Source organism: Numenius arquata, chromosome 15, assembly GCF_964106895.1.
Source record: "Numenius arquata chromosome 15, bNumArq3.hap1.1, whole genome shotgun sequence".
In the NCBI taxonomy this organism is placed as follows: Eukaryota; Metazoa; Chordata; class Aves; order Charadriiformes; family Scolopacidae; genus Numenius; species Numenius arquata.
Genome location: NC_133590.1, coordinates 9,909,682 through 9,924,139, shown reverse-complemented (window position 1 = coordinate 9,924,139; position 14,458 = coordinate 9,909,682). Strand labels below are relative to the sequence as shown.

The window sequence follows — 14,458 nt, the reverse complement described above, 5'->3', positions numbered from 1 at the left end:
TGTCACCAGGAGCCGGGACAGGCTGCTGCAGCCTCGGATGTCGGCTCAAGTTAAGAGCATCCTTTGGGAGCCAGTTCTGTGCAGGAAGACCAGAATGCTGCCTCAGCTGCAAAAGACCTGATCCCTGCATGTAAATGTCAAGATTTAGGATCTGTTTCGCTTTCTGACCATGTCTCTGGTGGTTGGGGTTATATGCGAGTTGACTGGTGTCTCATCTTGTGCTCTTTTCTGCCAAATGGTTTTTCTTTTTTTTTTGTTGAGGTGATGTGACCTGCCATGGCCAACTTCTCCCACTTCCATGGGAATGCTGTTGAAATTCTGGAGTCCCCTTCTGGACAAAATTTCTGCTGTTACAATTAAGTCTGGATTTTTTATTTATTTATTTTCTTTTAAAGCTGCGGTTTTGGTCAAATACTTTAAATTTTCTAGCCCCTTATTCTTTTAAGCTGTTCTGGGTGACTAGTTCCCTTTTTGCTGTCCTCTACTGTTTTCACTTATTCTATCTGGAATTGCACCTACCATCTCTTGCTTAAAAAAAAAAAAAAACCACTTAAAAATATACTTTTTATTTTAAAACAATAACATCCAAAGAATCCCATCACCTCCATTTTCTATACCTGAATTGGTTCTGCCTTTTGATGATGTGTCAGATGGGATTTCACAAGTGTTTGGCTCCAAAGAGTGCACCATTTATGGTTTTAGAAAATTCTCTCTGTGGCTGTTTTAGTCTGTAGGTATCGTTAAGGAGCAGCTTGGCTTTTTTGGGTGTTTAAAAAAGCTCTGCTGGCTCTCAGTAAACAATAAGGGAAAATGTGAAACGAATAAAAAACAATGCACTCGAATGATGCTACTTCCAAGAAGAAGAAGAAGAACAGTCATGACCTTAATTAGGTATGAGACAACATGTCCTTTTTGGGTAGTTTGTATATATTCCTTTTATTAATTTTTTTAAGTAAAGTAAATCTTGACATTTTCCATATGCAGCTTTAGAAATCTTTAGTGTGTTTTGTCTATCCATAAATGACTTCAGTTGCTTACTTATTCAGCTTCTGTTCGGCACTTGCCAGTTTTCTATTAAATGGCCTCTCTAGTTAAAAACAGAAAGGGGTGAAACTCCAGGTTGCATCACTATCGCACAGGCCTCTTTGGCTCTATTTCCCCAATGGTAAAAGAGAGAGAGAGAGAGAGACCAGGACGACTTGGAATCTGTTTCGGGAATGAGCTCTGAAGTCCATCGGTCGTGACTGTAAATGGTGCGTTCGTTTCACAGATGTTTTACTAAAGAGTGTGCAGCTGTTTGGTGATGTAAGGTCACAGATGTTGGTGTTGCGCTGAGGGAAATGCCACTGCCAAGAGTGAACTTCAGTGATCTGAAATCCCTGTGATACACCTGCAGACCTCATCTTCCTCACTGTGACAAATGTTCTGGCTTCTGGGTCGTTAAATTGAAACTGCCTCCTCTCAGTGGCCAGGCAGATCTTTGGTCTTAAAAAGAACATTCCACAAGTCTCATTACTCAAAATATGTCAGCTCTGGCCCATGTGCTGTACTGTTAAGAAGGACGGTGATATGCATTTAAAATAAACAAATGCGAGTTTTAAATTTTGCCATAACTACTGCTAAAGCAGGGACTTTACAGTGTTTTAAAATCAAGATAGCAGTAGTCAACTGTATAAGTAATGGGTATTAAAACAGGAAATTCCTTCAAAGTCTGTCTCAGAGGGATTTGGGAAAGGTTTTCATGTAAATGAAAAGGAAAATGCAGTCAGTTCTAATAAAGTAAACAAATAAATAAACTAAAATACTCAGAATTCACGCTAGAAAGCCTTTGTTCTTTACTCAGGACTTGACTGAATGTCCTTACTCAGGACTGCATCAGGGTGTGTCAAGGACATCAGAGAGCGGCTTTATGAGCTGCATTGATGTGCCCCGCCGTCGGCACGCTGCTCTCCTCTGCTCCTGTGCCAGAGTCGTTTGGTGCTCGCTGGCCCAAATCGGTAGCTCTGCTGTGATTGATTTGCGGGGCTCTGGGCACACGGATCAGCTCTAAAGGCATCTTAATTTACAAATTAAACAGGAGACCTGGAGAGGGTTTTTCTTACATCTGTAGTTTCTTCTGTCAGTAATTCCTCAGAGCCTGAGTCCACACTCTCAGACTGTTCTCTGCAGATGCAATTTCCGAGGAATAATGAGAGATATTTCCAGTAATTTGTATCAGTTGAAGTCCAGAAAGAAGTGTGCATGTGAATGGGGTTTTATAGTAGTAATTTTATGTCATTTAAGGGAGTTTATTCATTTATGCTCTCTGAAGAAAAACTCTATTGCAGGAGCCTATCCAACCTGCATTGGTTTCCTTGAAGAAGGATGCAGAGGAAAATTACTCTCTTTATGTTACTTCCTTCTCCCATAGGAGATAATCTGGGACCACTGCTTCGATTTGTCCGTTTCTGGATACATCTTATGTTCTTAGGGCTTTTCAGGACCACTGTCTGGGATTGAAGCAGTATCTCTCGAAGGCCTTTACAGTCCTGAGCGCTCCATGCCCACCTGTCCCACACAGCTTTTCCTCACGAGGCTCAATGTGTTTGTATTCTTACTTTTTTTTTCCCTGTTCCTTGTGAGGTCTGAAGAGGGCTATTTGAGTGTGTGTCTCCTCATTACAGTGATTAGGCAATTTTTCTGTATTAAGGATAATAACATTAAAATCACAGTTTCTTTAGTACGTCCTTGCCACTGCCTAGTCATCGCTTGGGAAATGGATTCCTGTGACAATTTGGTCTTGTGGATTTTATCATCATTTGAGGACTCTTGATGCTGTCTCCATGCTTAAAGATCAAAATACCTGTGGTTATACTAGGCTGACTGGAAACTAGCCCCATTCCCTGGTGCCAAAAAGATCCAGCAAATTTAACATCTCTTTCTCAAGTTTCCATGGATACCTTAGTAGAGCACATGCTGTAATCAGAACGGCAGGGCATGCCATTTACAAAAGCTTTCAGTATTGTCATTATGGAACTGCTGCATTCAAAAATCAACCTTTTGTAGTAGCTCTCTTGCTTACTCAGCCCTGCTCCTGTTATGATTTTAGCCATAGGAACTCCTTTGCAGGCCATACTATCTACTAGTGTAGATACTACACTACACTACACTGTGACCGTGTAACTTCCCAGCTGGTTCTCTCGCTGGCCAGTGTTGGTCTCCATGTGATGTGCATGCACAGTCACAGCATCTGAACATAAGCCTAAGGGGTGCTAGTATAAAATCCTCTGGAAATGGATTTTGGTTGATGACTGCATGATTTTGTGATCTGCTTTACAAGTACTAAACATCTACTTTGTTCTGTCCACAGCTTTTCTCCTCATAAGGTATTCTCCTTTAAGCCTGATGGCTGATCTGTTTTCAAAACCATGAAATAAAAAGAATAAAGAAATAAAAGACTTACTATCAAGTGTCACTCGGAAGCTAAATCAATAGCCATAGACTATGGATTCACAAATGACTTTGCTACTAAATTGTCAAATGTGATGCCAATTTTTGCAGCTTTGCAACAACTAATGTTCTCTTATTTTCCCATCTTTGAACAAAATTGGGTTTAATAGCCTTGAAGGATATAAAGGGATTTATATATAGCATCACTCATGCTGTCCACTATGAAAAGTAATAGTTATTCTAGTTTGGCTAGTGTTTTTACCCTGTCTCCCTCTTTCTTTGGGTTTTTTGGGGGCGGGGAGGAGAGAGGTTTGTTTTCGCTTGTCAAGACTCTACAGATGTGTGTCCTGTTTGGCATTCCTGAAGATTGTCAAAACAAAGAAGAAAAACATTTTCAAGTATCTTTCCCAATTTATGTCTTAAGAAAAAGGAGTCACTGCATTCATCCAGCTTGATGCATTGCAAGATACTTCATGAGTGTAGGGATGCTTGATAACTAAATAACCTTTTTGCCTTTTAAGTAAACGAGTATCTCCAAAAGTTTTCTTGTTCCTGTGTGCTGGATGCATGGTCCAGAAAAGCTGAACAGTAATTCTTGTTCAGTCTTTGAAGAATATTCCTTTGAATGTCTTCATCTGAAAAGGTAAATCTAGGATTGCCATGTTTTCAGGATGCAGTTGTGTCCTGAGACGGTACTTAAATAGGAACCTGCAGTAAAACAGGGATTTTTATAACTCTGTAATATTTTGATCTTGCTTTTTAAAACAAAAAATCCCAACCAACCAGCCCACCCTCATCTGATAAATGGTGTTTTTCCCAAAGAAAGTGATTAGCATCGCAAATGTTATGTTTTATGAGTGTGGTCCTGGGAATTAGAGCATAATCTTATTAGTGCCATTCCTGAGAACCTTGCAGTGAACCAAGTAGATGAGGTAGATGATGACAGACATGATGTTGAAGGAGAAGCAGCAGGAAACCTTTTCTAGGAAGGTATCTTTGCACAGAACCTAGATTCTGTACATCTCTGTTTCGTTGTCCGTTCCTTTCTGTTTGGAGGCGAGGAGGGAAGAGATGAGAGATACAGGAAAACAGTGCTTCCACAGAGGCAAATAGTGCGGCGAATCCTGAAGGAAGCAAGTTCACAGACGACCTTTTTGAAGGAAGAGAACTCTGCTTGTTCAAGGACCTGGCTGGGGCTTTGCAAACCCAGTTGTGAAGTGTGGATGGGAGTGTGACAGTTCTGTTTTAGTCCCGCATACCAAACATTACCGAGGTCAGATCAAATCTAGGTAAAATAGTTTAGCCTACATCCTGTCAAAAAGAGGAGATGTGAACGTAACCTATGTGGCATTTTCAGAAGGTTATTGCGAGTTCTTGTGTGTTTCTTTCGTCTTAAAGTAAGTTCACAGAAAATAAGTGGTGTCTTTTGGTTTCCCGTTGCTGGTGAGATGCAGGAAAATTAATATTATCCACAAAGTGAGTGATGGGAAGAACCTGGAGTTGTTTTTTGATACTCTTAACAATAGAATTAAAAACTTAACTTAGAAAGCTTGGTAGCATAGTGGAAAAGTAATTCCTCCAGTCAAACTGTAATCATGATGGGAGGCAATGCAAAAGCATAAATGAAAAAGGTTGAAGTTGTAATAAGGAACATGTCTTCTTTTTAGATTTTTATCCAAAGAGTTAGGAGTTTTTTTACTCAGGAAATCACTGTGCTCTAATTGGTATCAATGAGATGAATACCAGCTCTTTGGGTGACCAATTATTATGAAAGGGTATAAGGAAACTTGGATTTGTATCAGAGATTAGCTATGGCTGTATTCATAGAAAGGAAGTGTATTGCAGTCTTCAGCAAACCAGCTGGATGCCTACTGGCATTTTAAAACAAAGAACTCTGATTCCGCTGATGGTAATAGCAGTGGTGTCATTGGTTTCAGTGGAAACAGAAGGTTCTTACTTCTGATATGAAATGCGAGATCTTTTTATTAAGCATAAGAATATTTTAAGTGGTTTTTTGTATTTGCTTCTGTCTCTTTTTTTTTTTTCTTGTTGTTCTATAATTATTTTCAAAGACCATCTTTGTATTTGCAATAAAATGCTCTTGGTTGTCACGTTACATTTGGAAGCCGTGACATTTTGTTCTTAATGCAAAGCAAAATCTCAGCAGTAGGAAAAGCTGAATAAGGTTTTCTTCATCAATACAGTAGTTGTCAGCTAACAGCAATATGGTAAACCCTTCCTTTCCTGTTGTACAAACATCATTAGGAAGCTTTGCTTGCAGCAAAATTATTATTGATGCTCAAAATACAGTGTTTTGAATGAAAAACGATGTTTTTAATTTCATTCTTGTATTGCCTGATGGCTACCCTATACCCATATTTCACTCTCAGTATATAATTTTATTTATTTATTTTAAATCCAGAGATACTGCCTGAATGGAAAATGGAGAATTTGGGCAAGATTTTGGTATGGCCAGCAACCTGACTGAGATCATTGCTACATAGAGCAATCACTCTCACCAGCTGCTAGACGGCTGGGAATTCCAGAAAAAAATGACCGTCAGATATGTGCAAGTGTTTAATCTGTGAAAATGATTAGTATGTGCACAGTAAATTCAGTTAGCTTGGATTTATTGGACCCATAAAAACTGGCTGCAGCGGTGACATTTTTAGTAGGTCTAATGCATCCTGACTTACGCTGTGCATCTGGTTCATCGGCCTACAAATAACTGAGAGGCTGAACGGATTTGGCATGTGGGACAGTGGATATGCATAATACACATGAAAAAGAGTTATTGCAGCTCTCCTTTTGAGGTGGGGGGTTGTACTGCAGGAATACTCCCTTGGGAGTTCAGGGGAGCCTGGAAAAGGGTGCGGTATCCAGGTCTTTCCAGTGGATCCTTAAGCTCAGCCTGAGGCTCAGATCTGCCTGGAATTCATTGCATTGTATATTACGGATTGAAAAAAAATATGACTAATTATTGTGAAAGCACTTTTTAAAATGCTAGAGATATGAGCTGAAATAGGGAATAGTGTTGATCCTGTTGTCGATTCATAAAATTATGAGAAGAGTTTAGTTAGCAAGTGTTGGGTTTGTGGCCACTCTGGCAGGATAGTAATAGAAATGAACTTAGCATACGTTGGTTGGGATGTAACATACACACTAGTGTTCAGGGCTGTTCCTGCAGAGAGATGGTTTGATAGTGATGCTGCCCATTTTCTGGTTCACGAAACAGCTGTAGGAGATCCAGACCGTGGTGAGACCCTTTCACCATCACTTGGAAGCGAGGTCTGTGAAGGTTTGGAAAGTGCCCTTCACTTGTGGCCAAGCCTTCTCTTTTGTAGGCATGAACTCTACAGTACTGCAGAATGTGCCCAAAAAGGTCCACACTGGAGTTTCTGATGGCAGACTTGGGGCTTGATACCTTATTTCTTCTTCTTCTTTCCTTCTTGTTTCTTTTCCATATGCTAAACTGGTGACAGGAGACATACTCAGAAATCCCCCCCCTTCCCTGATCTGTCTGCATTTCTGTGCTTTATGCTGTTGAGCAGCATATCCTGCTTCCTCAGTTCCTGCTTTTAATTTGTCTTGTTAAATTCTTACCTAGAGACAATGCGCTCCTGCAAAAACTTGAACTTACCTGTTGTCTATGTTACGTGCGTCGCAGGGAACCTTCTGTTAGCAGAGAATCTACTGCTGTGGCTGCTTCCCTGTTGGAATGAACAATTTCCCTAGTATGTGAAGCAGAAAGTTTTACTAATGCCTGGTGTAGCTGACTTATATGAAGTTAAGTGTTTAATAAAAGCTGAATTTAATAGAAAAGAGGAGATTCTGTGTAGCTGCTGAACAGTTTTTTTCTTTTAGTACCACCTTAGTGACTTGTGACTGTGAGGTTTAGTAGTTATCTTTCCGAAAGCACCTTTAAACCTGTATTCTTAAAAGTGATTATCTGGGACTGTATTGGCCCGTGTCTGATAATTTCAGTGGTTCACTAAAACTTATTTATCCAGACCTGAATAAGAATGCGTGGCAGGGGCTCCCAAATATTCAGAACCGGCTCACAGTCTTCCAGAGGAGATCAGCTTCCATTAACTGATTTTTCTAATTAAATAATGAGCTTGGTCATGCTCTCTATATCTATTAGAAAATCAGATTCAGCTGAACATGAGATCAGTGTTCAGTTCACACTGTATCGGCTAAGTGTTTGTAAATGCTGTGGACATTGCTTTTACTCTGTATTCTGTGACACTTAGAGGTTAATCCTTCCTTGCATTTTGTCAGCTAAGTTACAAATCTAGAATCTGGCTGATCATTTACTGAAAAACAGGAAAAGCTAAACTGATTAACTATTGCAGGAAACCACAGAAAATAAACCCTTGCATGTGTTTAGATGACAAGAAGAAATAATTAAAATTAAATCTGCTAAACCAGCAATTGCAGCTAATATGATAATGAACATGACTCATTATTAATACAGTATTTGCTGATCTCATAATTTCACCAGTTCTGTAATTGTTTGGGGATTTGCAAATCAGATAGGTTAAAAAAATGCTGAAAAAGAGAGTCTTCTCTATTTTCTCTTTCTCTTCTGGTCACCTTGAAAGTGCACAAGGTGTTCTTTGGCAATTGCTTAGGTCAGGACTAAAGACGCAAATTATAATGATGTAATCAAATTAATTCTACACAAATTTAGTGAAATTATTTAAACCCCTGATATAGACAGTCATATCAGATTAATGTTCATATTAAGGAATTTCCATTCAAGAAGCTTGCATCATAATTAGAAAAAAGATTGTTTTAAATATCGGTTGAAGTATGTGAAGACTTAGTTTAACTTGGATTCTGAATCAGCTTTCTTTCTTTATTTTGGTGTGCAAATTGTCAAAAATTAAGTGTTTATTTAACACATGCTGCTTAGCTGTATGTTTTTTTCATAGTGTGCAGTTTGACACAGCTAGAGATCCTTGGTAAACATGGGAGATAAAGCTGAAACTTGAGCTATGTGGGGCACTACTTTATTGTGGTTTTTTCTTAAAGAAGCCTTCATTTTTAAGAACTGTTCCAAATAATGTGATACTCTCCAGGACATCTTTTTAATTTGTTAAGAAAAGGAATTTACTCACAAAGGTTAGGCCAAAAAAAGGCTAGGTGTTTTTTGATCCATGATTGCAAGTTGGGTTCCTTGCAACCCTTCAGCCATTCTCTGGCTTGGAACAGATGCTTTTTTTTCTTTCAGATCAACCAATCACAGTCCTTTAGAAATAAGAGATTTTTTAAAATATCCTGGAATATCCATGCATTTACCACTCTTCAAAACAGAGTTGTGAAAACTGGGATACATGAACATTTTTTCCCCGAGCAGACACTAACTCAACAAAATACTAAAGCTCCCACATGGACAAGTATATTTTACCACCTTTCACTTTAGATAGGGTAGGCAGTATAATGTTACAAATTTCCTATTTCGTTTGGTTTTAACAACTATTCACTACGTGTTAGAAGAACTCTTGGCATTAAATGCAGGGTGACTGGCTTGCAAACGGTTTTCTGTAAATGCCAACTGCTCTGATAAACGACTTCTTAACTTTGCAGAATTCTGAACTACAGTCATTCATTTATTAGCTCTGCAAGCTCTTTGGTAATGTCAGGGCCTCTTTTAACAGCTGACTTACATTATAACAATTATAGCTGCCCCAATTATTGCACCTGATTAGTTGTTAGTCTCACAAAATGAGTTGCAATGTAATGCAACTGCTGCTTGTGCCAACACGATAGCAACTCTGCAGAATCACTGCAACAGAAGGGTTTGGTTCAAATTTTACTTTGCTACTTTATAGGCATTGCCTTCTATGATTTTCCTCTCCTATTTGAACAGAACTCTAGGCTGGTGGCATGTAGGACTCATTGTAGGATTATTTTGTTTAACTGGGTATTTTCAGGAGCAGCAGTGAATGCAGTGCAGAGTGGCTGTGGGTTTGGAAGGACTTTTTTATCTTCTGGTCAAAAAATACTGATAAATCACCAAGAGCTTAACCTTCCAGCAGAGCTGAGCAGTTGATGAGAATGAGAAAAAGTTAACAACGCTTCCACAAATCCAACCTTTATGCCTAAGGCTTCAAGAGCATTCTGAAACTGAAATGGAAAATTTATTTTAAAGATTTTCACTGAAAATATGTAAGACCATTTTCTGTTTTAAGCGGTATTTCCTATGGGTACCCAAGACAGACCTCTGATCTCTGCTTAACATTTTTTGTTAGCAAATATTTTCATACTTTATATATACACCAAGTGTGTTTATATACATTTTACACCACTAGATTAACACAAGTTAACAGGGTTGAATAAATTCTTGATAGAACACCACCCAAGTTAGCACAGTATCACTGGACGAATATGAATATTGCACTCCTTATTTAATCACTGCTCTCTGAGAGACAAAAAAAATATGTATACTGTCACACAGGATTTTCTGAGTTGCATATAGAGCTATAAATAACTTCTAAAGGTACACCCAAGCTGATAACTGAAGACAGGGTGGAAAACAGATCGCTGAAACAGGTAACAAAAAGAATTAGTAACAAAGATGAACACTTTCACATAGATAGTGATTTGATGTCTACATTTTTATCCTCCAAAGCCAGCATCCTGAGCGGAGGAGACACACCAGTTTCCAAAGATGTTGAGTCAGTATTGTGATATCCTGGTCTGCTCAGGAAGTACTGGTTCTGGTCCAGTCAGGAATGACAGCAGGATGCAAGGAGCCTGTTTTGTTACTATTTTTTTTTTTTCTTGTGCTGAAATGTTGTTCTTCAGTTCTATGAAAAATGCCATGCTGATGGTACGAAAATTGATCTGTTTTGAAAAGAGGAAGAAATTGCACAAAGGAGGCTGATAACAGCATCTGAGGCTGATAACAACATCTGATCCAAATATATCTTAATGAACCGAGCAGATTCAGTGCTTGTTGCGTTTGCCCTCTGGCTTTTTGTACTTTACCACAAGAGGAGTAACATAATATATTCTTGAAAAACTTGTATAGGAAATGTGAATATTTTGCTTCTGCAAATGCTTTTGAAGATCAGGCTCAACAGGCACATTGTAGCTTGAACTGAAATAAACGTTGTTACAAGAGCAATATTAAGATTTGGAGTAAAATTTTTTTTCCTGTGGGCAGATTATCCCCTAGTTGCCTACTGCAGAGTTTGTGCCTCTTTCCTGGGAAACAACACATATTTGATTACCAGGAATAACAGGATTCTTCATTAGGTAGTTCTAAGGTTTTTTCTTGGAGAGCAGCTCCTGTGTCATCTTAGAATTATGCTCTGACTTGTCCCTCATGTCTAGGAAATACAAGCTATGCTGAAGTATGCACTTTATTGTGTGATACATCCAAATAGGTGATAAAGATATGTTGAAATGCATTATTTAGTATTTATTATGGTTATTAATCTTTAGAGGCTTATTAAATAATTCTGCTTTACATATAATTAGCTTGTATTCTACAGAAAATAATTCAGTAAACAAGGCTTAAATTTGAGGGCAGAGGGGTGTGAGCATGGACAGGGTGTGTGGTACCTTTTCTACATTCCATTTTGATAAACTATTGTAGTCTTCATAAGAGAATATACTTTATATGAATCCATCTGAGTCATCAGTGCTTAATTATTTTAATGAGCCATTTCCTTTTCTGTCATCAATAGGGTAAATACAAGAAGGAAAAATACAAATAGCGCATTACATTATTTGTCATTCATTTGGTATGTTCCTTTAAATGAAATTACAGTATTGTATGCAGGGTAGAAATATTTCTTTGATGATTTGTTAATAATACTTTCCTTTTTCCCAGCTGGATTCTGTCCTGCAGTAATATTAACAGCTGCAAGATGTTTCAGTGCAGAGTGTATTGAAGAATAAAAACAGAGACAGTATTGGGAAAGTTTCAGAATAAAGGTTCACGATGGAATAGTTGCAACTTATTCTTACTGCGTTGTCCAATTGATATCAACTCTTCTTTTTCTCTTAAAATGAGTCTGTCTTTTTTGATCTCACAACTTTTGTTTAGTTTCCGCATTCACACATTTAAATGTTAGGCCATTAATGTGAGTGTATAGTGTTCAAGCTGCTTGTATTAACTATGGCTTCTGAATATACTTAGGAAGACTTTTAAAATTATACATGGTGATGTAGGAGACAAAATACTGAAAGTTAGTCATGATGGTCAGACAAACATTTTAAAACCAAAACTGCATTGTTGTGTCTTAGCATGTTGTAAGTGCAAAAAATATATTTTATGTGGCAGCTGTGGAATTTGCTTTCTTTTTTAGTGGATTTGTTACAACAGGAAAATAGTGTAGCAGTTTGCAAAGCAACTGTCCTGTCTGCTCATTCTGTTTACTGACACTGAAAAATTGTTTCCTTTCAGATGCAGTTTCCACATCTGCTTACTCATCACCAGCCAAAAGTTTGGGAGACCCTGGAATAACTCCACTGTCTCCATCACATATTGTGGTAAGAAAAGTACTCTTAACATACTGTATGTTGACATTACTTTCTCCTGCCTGTTCGGTGGGACGTAATTTCTTTAGAAAATTGTCATTTCCTTGAATAGTGATTCCTTTTCTGCTATCCATAGTCTTAAGTGAAATTTGGATACACTGGAGTTTGTGACGTTCATTTTATTGGGGTCCTGGTTTAGCTTCTTTTTGTGTCTACTTGCCGAGCTAATAGATTTACTCCTGCATATTTTTATATCAAATGCAGGGGCTTCTTGATCCTCAAGGTTCCCAAGTTCTGTCCCGGTCTTTATCACTGATTTGTTTAGGCAGCCCCTGAAAAGTCTCATTCTGTTCAGAAAAAAGGGAAGGATATATATGATATCCAACAGTAAAATCCGCATTCCCAGAGAAAAGCATCTCCTCCAACTTAGAGAGAAGCTCAAAATAGAACTGTTTTAGTTTCTTTAGTTTGATAAGAAATAGCCACCTCTGTAAGGTTTTAGAAGCAATACATTCATAAAGGTAGTGTGTTTTAACCTCTTACACAGTCACATTCATTTTGTTGACAAACTCCCATTACAACTGAGTCACATCTGCTTTTAAGATCACCTGTAACACAGTATATGCCCAGCGTATTTCTTGATATTGGAAGGGGTCATGTTCGGAACATATTGTTACCCTTGTCAGGTTTCTTCCTTAGCTTTCTGAATCAAGTTCAGAGTTGTATAACATCCCTCTTCAGGATTTCCAGAGTTCTCTCTCATAAATTTTAGCTTTTATTCCCTTTTTTCTCCATATAGTCTAGAACTTCTCCCTTTTATTTCTATGGTACTGATGAATTTATGTCCTCTTTCAGTTTGATTTTCTCCTTAAACTCTTTGAGGAAGGCATATAAATAACATATTGCTCTAGTTGAAAAGATTTATTAGGAAAATCCAAACAAGTCTTTCTTTATTCGAGATCAAACCTTATTACTCTTGTTTCTCCATTTTAAATAGCAGGCCTACAGGATGATCTTGAAAAATGTAGGGATACAATAGAAAGGTACTGGGAGTAGCAGGCATGGAGTAATGGAGATCCGTGAGGAGGATGATGATGGAACACTGCTCATAGAGTGAGGGCATTTGGCAGTTCCTCTGTAAAAGATAATAAGAATTGCTTCAAAACATTACTGAGGGTACATGCTGAGCAGCAGTGGTGGATGATTCAGACCTGAGCTGTGTAGTAATACGTCAACAGGTCTGTTCCATGGTGATTTTGCAAGAGATGTGTGCAGATGGATGTATTGCCCCCCTTCACTATCTGCCTGCCTGTAGCACATAGCCCTGTCACCAGTCTTTCCAGCTTCTCCTCCTCCTCACCTGCTGAGCTGCCAGAGCTTTAACCACCATCAGCATGTGAGCAGTAGTTCCTTACTGTTCATTACTTATTGCTCCTTTATATAGGATTTCTGATAGGCAACCCCATACTGGGGAGTGGTACAATTCCTTGCTTATTCACATTGTGCTTTATATCACGTCATTTTGATTTGGGCCATAACCCTTCCAGCTCTTCTAGTTAACGTTCACATGTTGCCCTTGACTGTGCTTTTCAGGGACTGCAGTGTTACAGGTAAAAGAAGGATTCAGATTCAGTATAAGCAGCTGAACAGCTTTCCACATTCTAGCACAGGCAGGAGGAAGAATGCATATAGTGCTTTCAAAATAAGTGTTACATAAATTCTTCATAAATAAATAATTATCGTGGGATATGCAGCTTATTGCTGTATTTTGGGTTGTTCTGTCTCCACTAGTTTTGAAAGTTAGTAATACCTCATGCTCAAGGTTATGATATAGGTAACTCCTAAGACCACCAAATAAATCCCAAATATACCATATTGATGGATGTAAACATAGAATCATAGAATCATAGAATGGCTAGAGTTGGAAAGGACCTTAAAGATCATCTAGTTCCAACCCCCCTGCCATGGGCAGGGACACCTCTCACTAGAGCAGGTTGCTCAAAGCCCCATCCAGCCTGGCCTTGAACACTTCCAGGGATGGGGCATCCACAACTTCCCTGGGCAACCTGTTCCAGTGCCTCACCACCCTCACTGTAAAGAATTTCTTCCTTATATCTAATCTAAATCTCTTCTCTTCCAATTTAAAACCATTGCCCCTTGTCATATTCTTCAGTTGATCAATTTAAGGAACAAAAACCCAAAAAAACAAACCAGCCCCCAAACTAATAACCTAGTGTTTAGCCATAAGTTTTAATGATACAGGATAATAGCTGTTTCAAGAAATGTATATGAAGGCAACTCTTGATTCAGCAGGTTAGTTATAAAAGGCTCCAGCAAATATTGGTTTGTATATTGAATTTACACTTCCATTTGAATGTGAAGTTTTCTGGTATCAATTTTGGTCAGAAACACAGCTTTAGGGAAGTCCTTATTTCCACTGAAGAGATATGTATGTCTCAGGGAGCAGAAATACGGAAGGGTAAGACAGGTTACACTTATTCTAAGCAGTGACTCAGTGTCTGTTTTGCTTCTG

The 14,458-nt window shown here is 38.4% G+C and overlaps 1 protein-coding gene across 1 annotated transcript in view; it reads left to right on the top strand.

Moving 5' to 3' along the window:
- HSPA12A (heat shock protein family A (Hsp70) member 12A) overlaps positions 1–14,458 on the top strand; it is an 81,071-nt gene that overhangs the window by 27,606 nt on the left and 39,007 nt on the right. The window contains exon 2 of the mRNA XM_074158899.1: positions 11,852–11,937. Within this exon, the coding sequence (XP_074015000.1) occupies positions 11,852–11,937 (86 nt within the window). The remainder of the gene's footprint in view (positions 1–11,851; positions 11,938–14,458) is intronic.